The sequence below is a fragment of the Bombus fervidus genome, chromosome 14 (genome assembly GCF_041682495.2).
Source record: "Bombus fervidus isolate BK054 chromosome 14, iyBomFerv1, whole genome shotgun sequence".
NCBI lineage: Eukaryota > Metazoa > Arthropoda > Insecta > Hymenoptera > Apidae > Bombus > Bombus fervidus.
This window is the reverse complement of record NC_091530.1, coordinates 7,556,047-7,574,619: the sequence shown is the minus strand read 5'-3', so window position 1 is coordinate 7,574,619 and position 18,573 is coordinate 7,556,047. Positions and strand designations below refer to the sequence as shown.

Below are 18,573 nucleotides of genomic sequence, written 5' to 3'. Positions count from 1 at the left end.
TTTCATTCCAGAATACACAATCTAATTTTTTTGAAAATTCCCTATTAAATCTAATTAAATCTGATATCAATAGAACTGTTTAAAAGTAAAATTTTTTTTCTATATACAATTCAAAGAAATATTAATTCCTTTGGAGTGTAGTGAAACTCTTCTCTGATTGGCTAGTTTTACGCTCGTCTCATAGGAAGCTAAAATTTGATTACATGTCAGTATTCGTTCCTTCATCTCAACTACATTTGCCACAAAAGAATTTCCTTAAAATCATTGTAAATCGTGCGTGATTCTATTGTAAATATATAGTATAGTGTATTTATTGTACTACGATTATATAACTTGAATTAACCATTGTATGCAATTGAACGTTATAGAAAAAGTGGTATAATGAAACTATTGTTAGTACATACAAACATATAACATCTAAATGATGATAATCGTGAAGCTGAAAAAAATATTTCTATATTATATCGATTAATTAAATGAGTAGTGAATTAAAAGTATCTTCAAAGATCTTCTAATGTGATATCATTGTATAATCTAAATAACGATCGTGAAATAGTTGAGTCCGCCATTAATCGAGGGTCGCCATGATACATATTCTCCTTCTGTAACACCAATACAGTAACGTAATAGAAGCATCTGGACGATCGGTTGCATTTCGTTAAAGACGCTTACGCATTCTTCGAATATTTCGTTTTACACGTGATTTTTGTTCACTCAGCGATTGCCATCGAATCCGTATGAGCGAGATTTTTTAATGCATTTACGAATACGTGAAGAACATAAGTTCGGTTCGTTCACTTTCAAGAACACGTAACTCGTTGTTTCTTCAGAAACATGGCTGAATATCATTTCGATGGTGTGGTGAAATTGTGTGTACAGAATTATTAAAACGATATCCCTGATATTGAAATACGTTTTGAGCATTGATAAAATGACGTCGATACACTTTGTTGTACATCCCTTACCTGGAACAGATGATCAGTTAAACGATAGGTAAGGAAAAATGTTTTTCTCTTTATCGGTTTCTATTATAATGTATCTTTTTGGCATGTCTGTCTCTCCCCCGTATTGAAATCATCGTCGTTCATTGTTCGACCCTAAAATATGCTTGCTCATATCAATTAGCATAGTGTTCCATATGCTTTTTCGTCCTTTCTGAATTTTAAAACGGTCCTCGCCCATTGTGTCGTATAATTCAATGACATGTTAGATGATGTATCGTTTAAAAGTTAAAAGTTTGTTGTGTCACATCGTTATGTTTGTATTAAATAATAAGCATGCACATATCTAGAATAAAATGTTGAGTATATTAGTTTAAAAATTATTCTCTTTACTGTATAGATGTATATTATATATATTATACATATATTATTTTGTGTGTGTGTGTGTGCGCGCGCGCGTGTGTGTTTATTATTTATTATATATATTACATATATATAATAAACACATACACATTATATATGTACATTATATATAAAACATACTTGTTATATATTATCACATTATATATTATATTATATAAAATGATATATATAATATATGTAATATATTTTACATATGTGGAATACATAAATGGTAATAAATGTTTTGTTCCATTTGTTTCTATTATTGGATACATTTGTAGGTTACAAGGACAAAATGTAGTTTCTGTAAATATAATTATTTATGATCAAATATATCCATAGATAACGACCTTCCTATTTCATTCAATAAATATCTCTAAATTTTTATGTAATGTTGTGTCATCTTTTTCTTATTTTATATTTTGTGTATTTAATATTTTAATATGGTTTTGTATAATTTAATCTTGTGTGAAGTAGAAGAAGAATAATTTATTGTTCCATCCATACATTCTAATGTTTTTGGATATAATATAAATTTATACATAGTATTTATTATGTATACAATAATAGTACCCTATATTGTTATCCAAAAATTGGTATATTTTTTGTTGCTACACAGTATAAAATTGAAAAAGGATTTTTTCAATATTTATCATAAAATATTATGATACATGTATTTGTATGTTCTAGTAATGTGAATATATATAATAAATTAACCTTGGTTAGTGAGCACATATGTTAATGGAGTAGTTAATTTAATAATTTTTCTTTTACATGTGTTTTTAGATTGAAGGAAGTGGCAGAAAAAATCAACAGATATGGATTTGTAACATTACCAGCATTTAGTGGATTGAAGGTTGCAGTAAAACATATTGTGGTTGGTCCAACACACATTGCTCTTCTCACAGAAGACCATAAAATTTGTAGAGTTGCATTTACAGTATTATCAGATAGATTGGATTTAAGCAAAAATGAACCAAATCGAAAGTAAGTTATAAAAAGAAATGAAATTTATTGTCAATGTTGTTGTGATTAGTTGTAAATAACATATTCACTGTGTTATCTCACAAATATTCATATACATATTCTTCTATTATCCTAGCACAAACAAAAACCATGTTGATAACTCCAATTCAGCACCAAATGGTGGTACTAGTAGTGGAAGTGGAAGTAGAGCAGGAATGTCCAGATCACGTGCACGAATCATGCGTGGCAGTTCTGCCATTCGTGGAGGTGGTAGTAATGGAGGAAATAGCAGTGGAGGCAGGATAGGTCCTCCAGGTGTAATTATGGGTGGAGGAAGTGGTAGCAGTTCGCGTCCTATTGCATCTGTACCAGCTCCATTTGTACCAGAAGATCTTATTACACAGGCTCAAGTGGTATTACAGGGAAAAAGTCGCAATCTTATTATTAGAGAATTACAGGTTTGTCTGATTGAAGAAATTAGTGTAGCAATCCTTGTATCATTAAGATTTTGCTAGTTTAATATTGAAATATATTTCGTAGCGTACAAATTTAGATGTAAACTTAGCAGTAAATAATTTACTGTCACGGGATGATGAGGAAGGTGATGATGCTGAAGATGCAGCAGATACCTACGTTCCGGAAGATCTCATTTCATTACTAGATGGTGGATTTAGCAATGAGCATTCTGTTATTATTGATGCAGATTCTATGTTTCCTGAGGACATGTTTGGATATACAGGAATGAGAAAGTAATTAGTCCGAATTGCTTTTGTAATTGTTTGTGAGATGTATATTTTTAATGTTTGTATTCTTTAGCCGGGGTAGTTCTTCACGCAGAATAGGTAATGATAGAGAAGGTGAACGTACTTCTGAGCGCGATAGAGATCGAGACAATTTCAGTAAATGGAGAGATCGTCAATATTGTGGTCCAAGACGTTGGCTGGAATCAGCACTTAAAGATTCTTGGGACAAAGATTCTGGTACAATCAAAATTTTAGAAAATTATTTTTTAATATCTACGAATTGTAACCATGGATATTTTGATTATATATTTGAAAAATTTCTTAGATAATAAAAAGAAAGAGTTAGCTGCTCAAAGTCCATTATGGATATCAGAAGAATTAGAGTGGTGGCATGAACGTAGTAGCGATCTTGCCCCTCGTTTTGTACAAATCGCCTCCTTGTATAGTGAATTAATCGCTGTTTCTGCTGGGGGACAATTGTATCAGTGGAAGTGGTCGGAATCTGAACCATACAAACACGCAGAGGTATTTAAAATAAATTTTGTTTCAGTATTTTATGTGAGCAATATTATAAATTGAAAACAAAGAAAAAATTAAAATAATGCTCGTTGTAGAATCCAAATATACATCATCCAAAAGCTCCATGGTTGGCAGTAACCACAGAAAAGATAGTTAATATATCCGCAACAGCTATTCGATGTTCTATTAGTACTGAATCTGGCAAAGTAGCTACTTGGCTTGATGAACTTGTAGGTCATGTCGCTTCTCGTCTCGAACATCCAGCTCAAACTTTTACAGAATTTACATTGGACAAAATAGTATCCCTTCATACCTGTGCTTTGTATACGGTTGCTAAACTTGAAAGTGGTGCATTGTATTGGTGGTAAGTTGAAATATTACAATTTTTTTTAACTATTTATATTTTAAATACAAAAAACTGACGTTGATTGTTATATTTTCATTTACACAGGGGTGTATTACCTTTTGCACAACGTAAAAAATTATGGGAAAAATATAAGGCTAAATCGCGCAAACATAGATCATCCACAGTTTCATCAAACGATATTAGTTATGGCGCACATGTTTGTATGAAAAATAGTCCCATATATCATCCTGGAGCAATAGGTAATTTGTTAAATAATAAATTATATTTATGATTTGCTTAAAAATAATATTTTATAATATTCTAAATTGATATGTTTTCAAGGTTTTACCATTGCCAATGGAGTTCCAAAAGTAGGACAGTTATTAGGAGCAGCATGGAATTTAGATAGCACTTACAGATTTAAGATATTACCAGCTGGAGCTCATTTGCCCAATGTTAATGCAGAAAAACGAGAAACGAATGGAAACAACGGAACGGGTAATATTAATAAGACAAATCACAAAGAAACTACTGATCGCCTTGATATGCCTCCTCCACCCTCACCAGCTTCAAGCACATGTAGTGATACTGGCAGTATCACGACAAGTCATAAGAGACAAAAGCGAGCTGCACCTCGAAGTGAGGGAGAGTCAGAGCGAAAAGATGAAGAAGAGTGGCAATTAAAGGATGTTGTTTTTGTAGAAGATGTAAAAACAGTTCCCATTGGTAAAGTTATAAAAGTTGACGGTTGTTATGTTGCTGTAAAATTCTTCTCGAAAGATGCGAAGGAAAAAGAAATTAAAGAAAAAGATTTCAGTACTTCAGATTTTAAAGATTTAACAACTGAAGAGTTAATTAAATTGCTAGCTGATTGTAGATTATTAAGGAAAGATGAAATACAGGTAATAAAATCATCCATGAATCCAAGAGCTCCAGACTGTTTCCAACGAACTCCCAGAAGAGTGAATATTGTTGAAGGATCAAATGATAGCATTTTGAGCATTGCTACTGACGGACAAGGAATCCATGCAATAGTAAAAAGTGCAAGCAAATTAAGTTACGTCGTGTATAATTTAAGTACTGGAAGATATGTACAAGATTGTTATATTCCATCGGATGTATCATCATTCTTGGGTCTGCAGCCTCAAAATATCAGCTTGACAAGTTCTGGAGAGAACATAGAGTGTTCCATGATACTTAGAGATGGAAATAATACTATCTATCCATTAGCAAAGGATTGCGCCGATGCTATCCGTGATCCAAATTGGTTGGATTTAGTTCCAGTTCTGTGCATTGGTGCTTCAACTATTCCCATACCGACTTGTTCAAATTCAACCAATATGAAAAATCAAGTTGCAGTTATTGCATTAGTATTTGATAATCTCTTATTAATGCCACGCATATTAAGGTGCGATTATGAGAGTATTAAGCAAGTATTTTGCAATTTGGAGCAAGATCACAAAAACAATGCAGCACAGATTCAATCAATATTAATGGAACGTTGCGATGGTAATCGCAATATTTTGCATGCTTGCATTAGTATGTGCTCACCAACCTCGAATAAAGAAAATGATCAAGGTATTAAATTTGTTTTTTAATATAAATATATGAAAAATTGTAAATTGTTTATTTTAATTTATTATTTTGTTTGGAAGGTATTGAACGTGAGTTAGTTTCAAACACTGTTGATGGTCCATCTGCACCTATTGAGGAACCAATTCCAACTTTAAGTTGGCCACCGGAAGCTTTTGATAATACGTCAGGAGAAGAAGACAGTTTGCTTAGCATTGGTACTGCCAGCATATCAATGATGAACAAATCAGGTAAAAGTGTATCAAACGCCTTTTTATTCTCTTTTTTTTTTTTTTTTGTAATTTTTAACTTCTGTTACAAATTGCTAAATAAATATCTTGTTGCTTTCAGGTGTCGGAGCAACATCAAATAACACCTACATCATAGACTCTGTGGAAAGAAGAAATAATGCATTACTTATATTAAAGTATATGTGTGAAAGTAGCGTGTTAGCACCTCACCTGAAAGAACTACTTACGGCAAAGTAATTATATCAATTATTAATGAGTAAAATCTTTTTATAGTTGAAGAAAAATATTTAAATTTGTTTTAACAGGGATATTCAAGGTCAGACACCATTAATGCTTGCTGTATCAGTTCGGGCATATCACGCAGCTCTCATTTTATTAGACATTATTCAAAGAGTTGGAAGAGATCAAAAAGAATGTTCAGCTATGATACTTCCTGCGGATGCTAATCCAGATTTATCGCCATTATTCGTTACATGTTGCAACGATACATGCAGTTTCACATGGACTGGGACTCAACACATCGACCAAGATATTTTCGAATGCAAAACTTGCGGATTGATTGGATCTTTGTGTTGCTGTACAGAATGTGCTCGCGTTTGTCACAGAGGACATGATTGCAGAATAAAGATAACATCCCCTACAGCTTATTGTGATTGCTGGGAAAAGTGCAAATGTCGAGCGCTCATTGCGGGCCATCAAGGTGCTCGTTACGAACTCCTTTGTCGTCTCGTAGTGAATACTGATCTTGTCACGAAGATAAACTCACGGTAAATAAATATGCGACAAATTGATTGATAAAATTAAAATAAATTATTTTTCTTAATTTTATAGGGGGGAAAGTATTTTACTCTTCTTGGTTCAGACTGTTGGAAGACAATTGATCGAACAACGGCAGTACCGTTCTGCACTGCGGCAACGCTCAGCATCTGCAAGTCGAAAAGGGCCTTCCTCAGATGGTAACATCTTTTACTTAGAAAAAGAGTAATTTATATAAAAAATAGAAGTTAAAAGCTAATCATTAACAGGGTTAGATACTTATGTACCAGATATGCCAGATCACGATTTAGAACCTCCTCGCTTTAATCGAAAAGCGTTGGAAAGATTATTGGATGATTGGCCAGCTGTTCAATGTATGATTATGTCAGGAGTTTCTGCACATGGAAATGAGCAGTTATTTGGAGATCAAGGCCAATTATGTCGTCAAAGCGGTACTGCTCTACTCGATAAATTTACTCACTCGCTATTATTTAAGTGTAGTGCAGAGGTAAAAAAATATCAGTTTTATCTTATATATATAATATATTAGAGAACGTTTATAATGTAATATAATTTTTTCGCAGATGCTCGATACTCTTCTTACAACTCTAATACGAGAATTACAAAATGATACTATATCCGGACGACAAGAAGAAGCAAATAATGTTGCTCGCCGATTTGTTCGATCTGTGGCCCGAATATTTGTGATCTTTACAATAGAAATGGCACCGAATACGACAAAACGAAGAAAGTACGATATAATTTACTTTAGCTAAGCGATTTTTATTTTTTTTATCTATGCATATGTTTTAAAACATATTTCAGCACTAGCCAGGCATTGCAACCTCTAATGAAATGTCGTAAAGTGTTCCAAGCATTGATTAAATTAGCTGTTGAAGAATTATGTGAAACTGCCGATTCACTGATAGCACCCGTGAGATTAGGTGTTGCTCGCCCGACAGCACCATTTACATTGACGAGCTCAGCAATGGAAGTAATCAATGGCTCTGAAGAGTTGTTTTCTATCGAGCCACTAATACCTCATAGTGGTGTTAGTTCCCAAACTCTGGATGCTACTTTACAAACGCAACAGGGAAATAATAATATTACTATTGCCAGGGATGTTTCTGCTATGGATGAGGCAGAAACTGGTGAAGGTATATCTTGCGAATTAATGTATAAATTAATATAAAAATAATGTAACCGAGAGTTTTACATCTGAAAAATTATTCGAAATGATAGAAGTGTCCATTTTCTTCAAAAAATTATTTTGAATTGGTAGTATTTTCATTACCAAATCTTATCGATTACGTTAATTTTGTGCTCCCGTTATCTTGCATAAAATATTATAAAATTATTTTTAATTTTCTCTAATTTTGATTCTATAATAATCTTTATGTGTGAATAGAAGTTCCTATGGATGTTGATGGCGACATTAGCGAACATGAAGAATCTGGGGTTTCTGGAACTGTCGCTGGTCAACCATTAGGTGAGATTGATAGCAATGGCGGAGGTGTAGGTGAGGAACAGGCAGGAGATGGAGAATCCGATACAGAGCTCGATCTTTTGGCGGAAGCGGAAACAGAGTCGGACTCCGATGACAATCATAGCAATCAAGATGCAGCGTCTGCGCAGCGTAGTGTACAAACTGGTGCTACAGCAGGCTCTGATGGTGGAATGGGATCTATCTTATTATTCCCGGAAGACGAATCTGGAGAATCAAGCCAGCAGGAAGACGATGAAAGTGAAGCAGGAGAAACTGACGAACAAGATAACGAAGATTTTCAGATTGGTGATGATCAATTGGAACGACGAAGGTAAAAATGCTGTTTTTCTCTCAAGTAACATTGATGGTCTTGTACTCATTCAAGAAATATAGCAAGGTCGAAAAACCAATTGAATCGAAAACTACAAATGTATATATAACCTCGCTATATTTTCTGAATCAACTATAGGTACTGCATTACATATGCATTGCACAGATAAATTAAAAGAGTTTTGTAGCAATGCCCTTCCAATTAAACCATTAATCTCTCTTCTAAGTGCATTTGTAAAAATCATTTTTATGTTACTGATACTTGATTACAGTGGTTCATCTGGCCATTTACATCGTAATAATCTCGCGCCTGTTTCTATGCAATGGGCGATACGTAATCGCGACTCAAGTATGCGTACAGCTGGATTACGGGTAACAGGTGGCAGTAATCTGGTTTTTATTGACTCTACATCTTTAAGACGCACTACTGCAACATCTGCTGTTGCAGCTGCACAAGAACCTATAATTATGGGTACTAGTACTACTTGTTTGGCACGTGCATTTGGAATTGTTATTCGGCAGATAGCTGATCTTTTGGTTATGATGCAAGATTATAAAACATTAGCGCCTTCTTTGCCGCGATTAATGGAAATTACTTATCAAGATGCGCTCAACCTGCAGGTATAACTTTTTTATAATATGACATTTAATAATTAACCGTTTGAGTCCTAAGCAGCGCGATCGCGCTGTTTAGATTTTGTGTCGAAAAGTCTCAGTACATTTGAACGCTACAGATGACTGACGGTATTTTGTATTTCATTGTTATCTTCTCTATAATTTTTATTGAACAAAACTTGTAAATTAATAGTACGCATATATAATAATATAGATGTATTTCATGAAGTAACAAATATGACGAGTAATATTGCGCTGTTCGGGATTTTTCGACTTTGTTTCTTCAAAGACCCCTGGGACTCAAACGGTTAAAATTGAATAAATTTAGAACAACATAATAATCTTAATGATTACAGATGTATCTCGAGGGGCACTTGAAACCCACGTGGGATTGGCTGCTTACAGTTATGGATGCCACGGAGGCACAACTAAGATTTGGTGTGTCTCTGACACGTAGTGCGGATCCTACGCATCCAGAACATCCGCTGAACAATGCTTCATCTTTGTCTGGAGGCAATTTCTCTGGATTGTTGAATACAGCGGCTCTGTCGTTGACATTACAATCTAATACAGGTCGGAATCAACGCAGTGGTATCGCTACGAGCTCCAATATCTCCACTCCACAAGCTTCTACAAGACTCACCGTTGGTTTTGCAGGCGTTGGCGAACCTTCAAGAAACAGTAGAGAACGCGAAGGTATCATCTGTTACCTTTATCATTCTAGTGAAGAAATACTCCCTTTAAGAAATACTCAAATGCGTTGCAATTACATTTTTGGGAATAGAATAGTGGCTAATAAGTATTATTTTTAGGTGGCGATGTATACTTGGCAAGACGTGAATTTTTGTCTTATTGCCTGTCCTTAATGCGTGCTCACAATGCCGAACACAGGGACAGCTTGCCAGTATTAGATGTTTCTGCACTAAGACATGTAGCATACGTTTTCGATGCGTTAGTATATTATATGCGTTCGCCACTATCAGAACCAATGTCATCACGAGGAGAGACTCAAAAGGAATCATCAAATTATTCAAGTTGGAACGATCAGGTTAGTATTAAATTAGGTTTTTCTAATCAACGTGTATTTAACACAGATCATAATATTTCACATTACAGGATGAAAATGATAATGACGAGGGAGAAGAATATAGTTCTCCAGTTCCCACTGCATTGGAGACAGATTCCGTCGATTATCCTGATTTACTTCAGGTTCCTAGTTGCGGATCAGGAAATAATAGTAACAGTACACCAAAAGGAAGAAAGCATCCCTTTTTACAAAGATCAGACTCCACCTTATGTCTTGGTTGCCCTCCCCTTGATCCCTTTGATACTGTCATGAGCGAGGCCTTACCATTAGCTGATCAACCACATCTATTGCAACCCCATTCAAAGCGAGAGGATCTCTTCGGTATACCAAGACAACCAGCAACAAACGCAGGTCCTAATCAAAATCCGTTAGAGGGATTACCCACAAGACTTAGTCTGTCTGCACGTGGTGCTGATAATCAGAATATCCCCACACCGACATTTAGTCAAATTATTCAAAGATCTGCCTTTGCATCATCAGATGCAAGACGTAGCTCTGTAACGATTGGAGATTCAACGTCTACAAAGCATACGGTAATGTTCCCTTTACACAGGAAAGCTAATTAAATTTATGCACTCACGGCATTTATATCTTTTTTATTTTTGTGTTGAAATTCTTGCACGGAAAACGGCGTTTAATTTAGCCTAAATTTTATCCTATTGTTGTAAGTAATTCTATTTTTAAGTTATTATTTTTGCAACAATAGGAAATCATTCTTACATTTCTACTAAATCTTTTATGGCACAGTTCCTTTCGTTGAAAGATAAAATATGTAGATTTACTTTCAATATTATAGGAAAAGACAAAATCGTTCAATCACACGTTTGCTGCGGAGCAAATTGATCGAGCTCCAATCATCGTTTCTACTAATAATCAAAGCGATCAAGCATCGGGAAGTACCAAAACTAATAAAGATATCTGTAAAACGAATAGAAGCGTTATTGTTAGAGCTGGAACTGTTTCGGTAAATATATAGAATTTGCTTTTAATAAAGTTAAGATAAGAGAGAGTTACAAATTACAGAAATTCATAAACGTACAAAAGAAAAGTTTTTCTGGTAAATTAGGTGCAATAATGTCGTGTTTCAATTTTAAAGGAATCAAGTTTAAATAAAGCTGGTGCATCAGAAATGATGTCTACAGCAAATGAAGCAATACAGAATGTAACGGAGGAGATGGACACATCTAGTTCAAATCAAGATGCGTCCATGACTCATGAAACGATTGAAACAAATCCAGTCTCGTCTATTGGATCTAATATATCACATAACATTTTATTGGGTCGTTGGAGCTTGTCTCTTGATTTGTTTGGACGAGTTTTCATGGAGGATGTAGGATTAGAAGCTGGTTCAGTTGTATCCGAATTAGGAGGTTTCCAAGTAAAAGAAGCGAAATTCCGTAGAGATATGGAGAAACTTCGGAATGCACAGCAAAGAGACATTAATCTGTTAAAAGTAATTAAGTGTAATAATTTTTAATTATTTAAACGAACGAAATATATTGAGTATAATATAAATTAAACTTTTTAAAGGTCGAACGGGATAGAACACAACTATTAGTGCAAACGATGAAGGAATTAAATACACATTACAATTTATATAACAGGCGTGCCACTAATGCGCCGCCGTTAGCCGTGCATCGTGTTAAAGTGACTTTCAAGGATGAACCTGGTGAAGGCACTGGAGTAACTAGAAGTTTTTATACCGCGATTGCCGAGGTTTGTAATATTACAATAGGTATTATCTTTGTTTCTTGTCTTAAAAATATAGCGTACACGTACATTTTTTTAAAGGCATTGCTTGCAAATGAAAAACTGCCTAATCTCGAAGCAGCACAAGTGGGCTCAAAATATACACAATATAATGTACTTCGGAAGCTAAAAAGTAGAGATCGTGATCATGATTTAAGACGACAAGTAAGTATAATTATTATAAAAAATAAAAAAGAAGAAAGGCAATGTTCTTCTGCTCTTCTTTTTTTACAAGAGATATCTTATTTCAGAATCCTCGATCTTCTGGAAAATGTCGGGAGACGCGTAGAGCTTTGTCTTTTGAAGCTCGAGTTTTTCATCCATCCAGTTCTGTTGAAGGAAGCAGTAATTCTGGAGCTGGTAGTTCATCTTCCAATTCCCATCCGTTACCTGTTAGTCACCCAAATAATGATCACTTGACCATGCATCAACAACAACTCGGGGACAGGCTATATCCAAAAGTAATTAATAATAATGATAGTACTTAGTTTTTCACAATAACACACAATTGTTACCTTGTACAGGTTTATGCATTGCAACCCGCATTAGCTGCTAAAATAACTGGTATGCTGTTAGAGTTGTCCCCTGCACAGCTGTTGATGTTACTAGCTTCAGAAGACGCTCTGCGGCAAAAAGTAGAGGAAGCATTTGAATTAATTCGTAGCCATAGTCAGGAGTCAGCAAGGGAAGCGTTGTTGGATCTCGATGTATTCAGCTTGATCGCACGTTGTGGGGCTAACAAGAAAAAGATTGAGAACAGTATTTTGGATGATACCGAAGACAATGCTCCTCTTTTCTATTCCCCAGGAAAGAGAGGTTTTTACACTCCACGACAGGGAAGAGCCAGTTACGAGCGATTGAACGCATTCAGAAATGTGGGCAGGTTGGTAATGATATAAATAACAATTGATCAAATTATAATATAATAAAAATAAAAATAATCGTAAGCTATGAATTGGTAAAATTAAAAGGAAAACTTGTTATCAGACTTATAGGATTGTGTCTTTTGCAAAATGAGTTGTGCCCAATATTTTTGAATCGTCATGTAATAAAATATATTTTGGGAAGACCGATCCGTTTCCACGATCTTGCATTTTTTGATTCTGTAATTTATGAAAGCCTAAGGCAACTCGTTATTGATTCCGAAACCAAGGATAGTAACAGTCTATTCTCTGCTCTTGATCTTACATTCAGGTAAGCGTGTAGCTGAAATATTTCAATCGCTTATTTTCGAAGAGTCGTTTCTAATATTTCTCGCATTTTGTCTTAGCTATGGTATATAACACTCTTGATTGTTCTAGTATTGATTTGTGTCCCGAAGAAGGAGGTGGATCGATTGAACTTATTCCCAACGGACGTGATATAGAAGTGACAGCAAGTAATGTTTACGATTATGTACGCAAATACGCGGAAGTTCGTATGATTAAGGTACAAGAGAAAGCTTTGCATGCTATGAGAGAAGGAGTGTTTGACGTGCTACCCGAAGGAGCGCTCGATGGTTTAACATCCGAAGACTTAAGGCTCCTGTTAAATGGGGTCGGTGATATTAACGTTTCCGTTCTGATATCGTATACTTCCTTCAACGACGAATCAGGAGAACCTGCCGATAGATTAGCTAAATTTAAACGCTGGTTGTGGTCTATTGTTGAGAAAATGTCTCATTCAGAACGACAAGACTTGGTAAGAAATCACACTCAAACATTTTTACTAGTAAGAAAAAATTGTCTTCGCTCTACTTTTTATAAATGATGCATCTTTTATCTCTTTACACCTTTATTTTAGGTATATTTTTGGACAGGATCTCCAGCACTACCAGCAAGTGAAGATGGTTTTCAACCAATGCCAAGTGTGACATTACGACCAGCAGATGATCATCTACCAACTGCAAATACATGTATTTCCCGACTATATCTTCCATTGTACAGCTCTCGTCACATATTAAGACATAAACTACTACTTGCTATTCAGACAAAGAATTTCGGATTTGTATGAATATATAGATTCCATATATATATACATGTATACATATATATGTATATATGTATATATATAATTATATGTATACATAAGATATATATAATGTAACATATTATATATATATTATGTATATTATATATGCTATGTGACCATGTTTGTGCGCAATAGCTCTAAAAAGAAGTCACATTATTGATAATGATATAAGAAACAAAAAAGAAGTTGTATGTTGTTATTTTTTTCCTTCCTAAAAAAATTTATAACATTTATAAATTTATAAGGTGTAATTATGAATTCTGATTTCTTTTACTGAACAAAAAGACGTGGTTTCCATCATAATAAGATTTTATATTAAAGTGTCATCTTTAGTCATTATAGTGATCATTTTAGTGAATAAAAAACATCTTAAAAGTCATGGAAGAAAATGGATTAATGGCAACCCCGTATCATCAGAAACGATTGTCTTAAAATTTGTTCCGTTTCCTTTTCTTTTGCATATTATAATAGTACTCTTTCTACTTTGTTAGGAATTTTAACAAATTATTATACAATTAAAAATTTTTTATTAGGCATGTTTAAGATGTAACATAAAATGTTGACAGGAAATTGTAGAGTTTTTCTTTTAATGCACACCAGTAGTAATTGCTTCCCTGGATTTCAGCATGTTGATTATAATACATATTTTAAAAATGAGACTACAACACGAGAGTACAGATTACAAAATATGAGACTTGATGTTTAATGATATTGGAAATTACATAGTTTTACGTAAAAAAAATTGTTTTTACGACTGAAAATGATAACAAAATATCAATGTAAAATCACATATAATTTAAAATGATACAAATGTTCCTTGAACATTAAACTCTTAGGTTGAATTATTAATTTTTTCTTTTCAATCAATTTTATGGTGAATGAATTTGGCCAAATGCTAAGGTAATAGGAAAAATAATCTAGGAATGTCTAGCTGCCTATTTCATATTGTTATATACTTTCTTTTTTTAACATGTTCAAAATCTTGAATCTATCATAAAACAATATCAACTCCATTATTTATGCTGCTTAATCTTGGCATGCACTCAATATATGTCCTTGTTTCTGTCTAGGATCGTAACAATATATATTTCCAAAATGATTATCATTTTGAAAGAAAATTGAATTTACAGATTTAAATTATTATTTTTATATATATATATATATATATATAATATTTATATATATATATATATTTATATATATATATTTCCTAAACAGTAAACTGAAATAGTAAAAAATAATCTATTATCTTTAATTTACTTAAAAAAAAGATTACTAATGTTAATATGTATAATATAATAAATCTCATTGTTTATAAATTTCTAAAAATCGTAAAGTTATATACAATAATTATATTATCCGTTATGTACTTGACAAAGTATTAATAGAAACTTATGTACAATGGTTACCTATTGACCACTTCCTGAATTGTTTTGGGGTAATTTTGCTGTTGATTGGCTCAATTGAGCCAATGTTTCTGGAGTCGCGTGTGCTTTCAGGATTGAATTTTCAGCTTCCAATTGATTTATACGATCCATAAGCTCGGCTATTTTTTCTTTGAGTACTTCAACTTCTTCCCGTACAGCAAACATCAAGTGACTCTTGACAAGATCCTATAAAAAAATACTCTATTAACTTCAATATTATTGTTTTTTATTGTCATCGGATAATTATCCCTACAGCAAAATACACTCACCATGGCTTGCTCGATCTTATTATCAATTGCTACAGCACTAGTTCCCGACATACTGCAATAAAAATTACATGCAAAAATTTATTGATAAAATATGTATATGCTACAGCAAGTAAATTCACAATCTTGTTAAAAACTATTTTTCTGTTTCTAAAAGAAGAAATTTCAGTTGAATATTCCTTTAGCCAATAATACTAGATATACGTAATGTTTTAATGAATACATAATTCCAGTGATTGAAGGTACATTTAATAAACTGTACCTTTCATTATCTTCGAGGGTATGATGTTCATCGCTGCCTTGAGTGACTTCAGTTAGTGATTCTAAAAGGGTTGTATCAGCTGATTGAGTAGTGGATCCAGCTACAATGCCTGAAATAGAATCCTGCTCCGGATCTGGTTGATGAAATGTCATATTTCCCTGCTGCATACCTCCTACAACATTTTGGCAGGTAGCTGATACCTGTGCCATTTGTACTTGGGCATTGCTACCAGAAGTTGAAGATTGCATTTGAGATGGTGGTATCACTTGGGATTGCACTGGTGCTCCAGGAGCATGAATAGTTGATGAAGTTTGCTGTGCACCTGTTTGAGGAACTTTATGAATACTTTGGATGCCCTGCATTCCTTGTATGGCAGTCAACGGCTCAGATATTTGAGTTATTGGTTTTTGTGTTTGTAATGGTTGTTGAGGTTGAGGCTGCTGTTGCTGCTGCTGTTGGGGTTGCTGCTGCTGTTGTGGCTGCTGCTGAGTTGGAGGATGTTGCTGTTGCTGCTGTTGAGCAGCATGTTGTTGCTGTTGCTGCGTAACAAGAATATTAGGTGCCTGGGATGTTGGTACAGGTGTTTGCTGCACAGAGGGTTGACAAACGTTTTGAACTGGTAATGACTGATTTTGTGTGCTCACTGTCACATATGTATCTTCTTTTGAATGAGGTATGTTTTGTTGGGATGTCACATTGCTATTGCCAGTCTGTGTTATAATAGGAATAGAACCTTGGGGCATACTTTGAGGTTGAGTCAAATTACTGGGATGGGTTGGCTGCAGATTGGAAGGTAACGTGGAACCTTGTCCAGTTTGTTGTTGTTGCTGAGATGCCAATTGTTGAGCAGAAGATTGAAAATATTGGGGAATTTGCGAAGGTGGTTGAACTTTAGTTTGCGTTTGAACTTGCGTTGGATTATGCTGTGCATTGGGAGGAATGGAATTGCTTACTGCATAATTAGCACTTGAAACTGGTGTAGGGTTGTTTGGTACACCGATCGATGTATGCACATCTGTATGTACAGATACTTGTCCATTAGCATCAATGCCCATACCTTTATCTTCAGATACGACTGATTGTTTAGGCGCATCAGGTATAACGATTCCACTGTCTGTAACCCCATACGATATGCATACCTCATTTGGATCAGACACTTTAGGTGTACTGATTGCTGTCGGTTGATTAACCGATGTATGATCCAAATAATCCATGCAAGTCCATCTGCCCCTTTTAAAAGGTTCAGTACTTTCGATTTTGACCACTTTAAATCTCTCGTTTCTACCATGCGAATGTACTTCACGTAGATCTGCATCTTGTTTGGCATTACTCGAAAGTAAATTGATAATATTGTTGTCAGTAACAGACGTAATATCCAATGTATTGATATTACTATCATTTACTGAATTACTAACGTTATTCCCTTCTGAGGGCACGATTGCCAGACCATACTGTGAACTTGTAGGAATCACCGGAGCAGTGCTGAGAGCAGCGTTACTCGTATTAAAGAATACATCCTCTTTGGAGAAGGTGTCTTCCGAATAGCTAGGTGTTTCAATGTCCATGTCGGTGGTACGCGAGTGTTCGACTGAATTGTCCTCCGTATGCGACTCATCGAGATCATCGTTCGAATCTTCGCCGGCATCATTGCTCATACGAGAACCAACAGTAACGCTTGTTATTTGGAAGGAGGATGTCTTTTTTCGACACTGGTTACTGGACGTCACGTTGCTCGAACTGGTCAAACTAACCGGCTGGTACAGTTTCTCTGGCTCTCCTAACCGAATCGTCTCGGTGGTCGTACGATGCACTGGATTCGATATTTTTCTACTACCATCCGATAGCTTATGCGATTTTCTGTGTACATTATCTGCCATTATTATAGGAACTTAGCATTCGAGAGCCACGATCTTTGCATTCGTTGTTCTCTTGCATGTTAAAACCGACATCGCTCTTAGCCGGGGCCTCTTGGCTTTGAACTAATAATCCCTATTAAAAATCGTCACGATTACCTTTCAGACCCGACCGATTATTATTCTTTACGGTTGTTCGAATTATATTCATATTCTCATCTTGTAGAGGTGTTGACAGTTCACCATTTCATCAATTTTCACGGGGAAGAAGTATATTCGCTCGAGTACCGTCCACTCGAAACGAATATTCACACTTCGACAAATTCCGTATCGTCCTTTCCTCCGTCTTCACGCCCGATTCACGCTACATTTAATCTATCACGCGTTTACATATTATTATCTCGTGATCCGATTTCTCATTATTCATATCCTTCCTACTCTATTATACTAAGTAAGCAGTTTAAAAATGGCTGCCAATTCACTCACAAAATTGCCACGAATTATATCTAGAGCATCCGTGTGACTTCACAACTAAAAATCTATTTTCATCCACGATCTAGGTGCATTGTCGAGAAATAACCATAGTTACTATCCTTCCATCCTTATCCATAGGAGCATGCTGATCACAATTCTTTTGATTTTTATTTCTTTTCATACCGCATTTTTATTATCCGTACTTGTTTGAATGTTACACAAATTTTTTGCCGACTAAATATCCTATCCTGTTATTTATCCATTTGCATATTTTAAAGCAGTTATCGTATCATTAATCAAAATTCGAAATAACGTTTTATCACAAACTAAACATTTTAGTAAAAATCAAGGAACAAATTCAATGTAATATAATAAATATTTCATTTTCGTCTAAATTATTTTATTTTTTATTGTTTTTATATTCTATAATATAATACGATAATAGTATATGCCTTACAATTTTTTTCATAAAACATCAAATGATTTCATTATTCAACTTACGCGCGTTTAAATGTCGT

The 18,573-nt window shown here is 34.5% G+C and overlaps 2 protein-coding genes across 5 annotated transcripts; one reads left to right on the top strand and one right to left on the bottom strand.

The window, feature by feature from the left end:
• Positions 1 to 137: 137 nt before the first annotated feature.
• On the top strand, positions 138 to 13,958 carry Hyd (E3 ubiquitin-protein ligase hyd). Of its 3 annotated transcripts, none has more exons than XM_072016849.1 (30): positions 138 to 993; positions 2,130 to 2,330; positions 2,446 to 2,767; positions 2,850 to 3,058; positions 3,126 to 3,289; positions 3,378 to 3,577; positions 3,667 to 3,935; positions 4,023 to 4,177; positions 4,260 to 5,495; positions 5,573 to 5,746; positions 5,841 to 5,973; positions 6,046 to 6,507; positions 6,572 to 6,696; positions 6,772 to 7,004; positions 7,081 to 7,247; positions 7,322 to 7,653; positions 7,905 to 8,313; positions 8,585 to 8,933; positions 9,284 to 9,623; positions 9,740 to 9,975; positions 10,044 to 10,547; positions 10,811 to 10,978; positions 11,111 to 11,467; positions 11,545 to 11,730; positions 11,806 to 11,928; positions 12,015 to 12,224; positions 12,288 to 12,646; positions 12,751 to 12,957; positions 13,065 to 13,443; positions 13,546 to 13,958. In XM_072016849.1, exons 1-30 carry the CDS (start codon positions 932 to 934, stop codon positions 13,753 to 13,755), a joined length of 8,481 nt encoding a protein of 2,826 aa, XP_071872950.1. In that variant the 5' UTR covers positions 138 to 931; the 3' UTR covers positions 13,756 to 13,958. The 3 variants fall into 3 exon arrangements, with proteins under 3 accessions (XP_071872950.1, XP_071872949.1, XP_071872948.1); XM_072016848.1 differs by having other exon boundaries at positions 139 to 993; positions 5,573 to 5,740; positions 6,766 to 7,004; XM_072016847.1 differs by having other exon boundaries at positions 139 to 993; positions 6,766 to 7,004.
• LOC139994326 (uncharacterized) lies at positions 11,891 to 18,184 on the bottom strand. 2 transcript variants are annotated; one of them, XR_011801613.1, is made up of 5 exons: positions 15,729 to 18,183; positions 15,470 to 15,521; positions 15,183 to 15,386; positions 12,279 to 12,386; positions 11,891 to 12,153 (listed from the first exon to the last, which is right to left on the bottom strand). XR_011801613.1 is itself a non-coding variant. In XM_072016855.1 (4 exons), the coding sequence occupies exons 1-3, from the start codon at positions 17,603 to 17,605 to the stop codon at positions 15,183 to 15,185; spliced, it is 2,133 nt and encodes a 710-aa protein (XP_071872956.1). In that variant the 5' UTR covers positions 17,606 to 18,184; the 3' UTR covers positions 14,278 to 14,995. The 2 variants fall into 2 exon arrangements, 1 of the variants encoding a protein (XP_071872956.1); XM_072016855.1 differs by lacking the exons at positions 11,891 to 12,153; positions 12,279 to 12,386 and adding an exon at positions 14,278 to 14,995 and having other exon boundaries at positions 15,729 to 18,184.
• Between the last annotated feature and the right edge of the window lie 389 nt (positions 18,185 to 18,573).

Excerpts from the sequence above, each read along its gene's own strand:
- Hyd (XM_072016847.1), top strand. The coding sequence starts at position 932 with ATGACGTCGATACACTTTGTTGTACATCCCTTACCTGGAACAGATGAT. Across the intron at positions 3,059-3,125 it reads GGATATACAGGAATGAGAAA|CCGGGGTAGTTCTTCACGCA; the intron begins GTAATTAGTCCG and ends TGTATTCTTTAG. Across the intron at positions 5,747-5,840 it reads GATGAACAAATCAGGTAAAA|GTGTCGGAGCAACATCAAAT; the intron begins GTGTATCAAACG and ends TGTTGCTTTCAG.
- LOC139994326 (XM_072016855.1), bottom strand. The coding sequence starts at position 17,605 with ATGGCAGATAATGTACACAGAAAATCGCATAAGCTATCGGATGGTAGT. Across the intron at positions 15,522-15,728 it reads ACCCTCGAAGATAATGAAAG|TATGTCGGGAACTAGTGCTG; the intron begins GTACAGTTTATT and ends TTTTTATTGCAG. Across the intron at positions 15,387-15,469 it reads ATAAGATCGAGCAAGCCATG|GATCTTGTCAAGAGTCACTT; the intron begins GTGAGTGTATTT and ends ATTTTTTTATAG.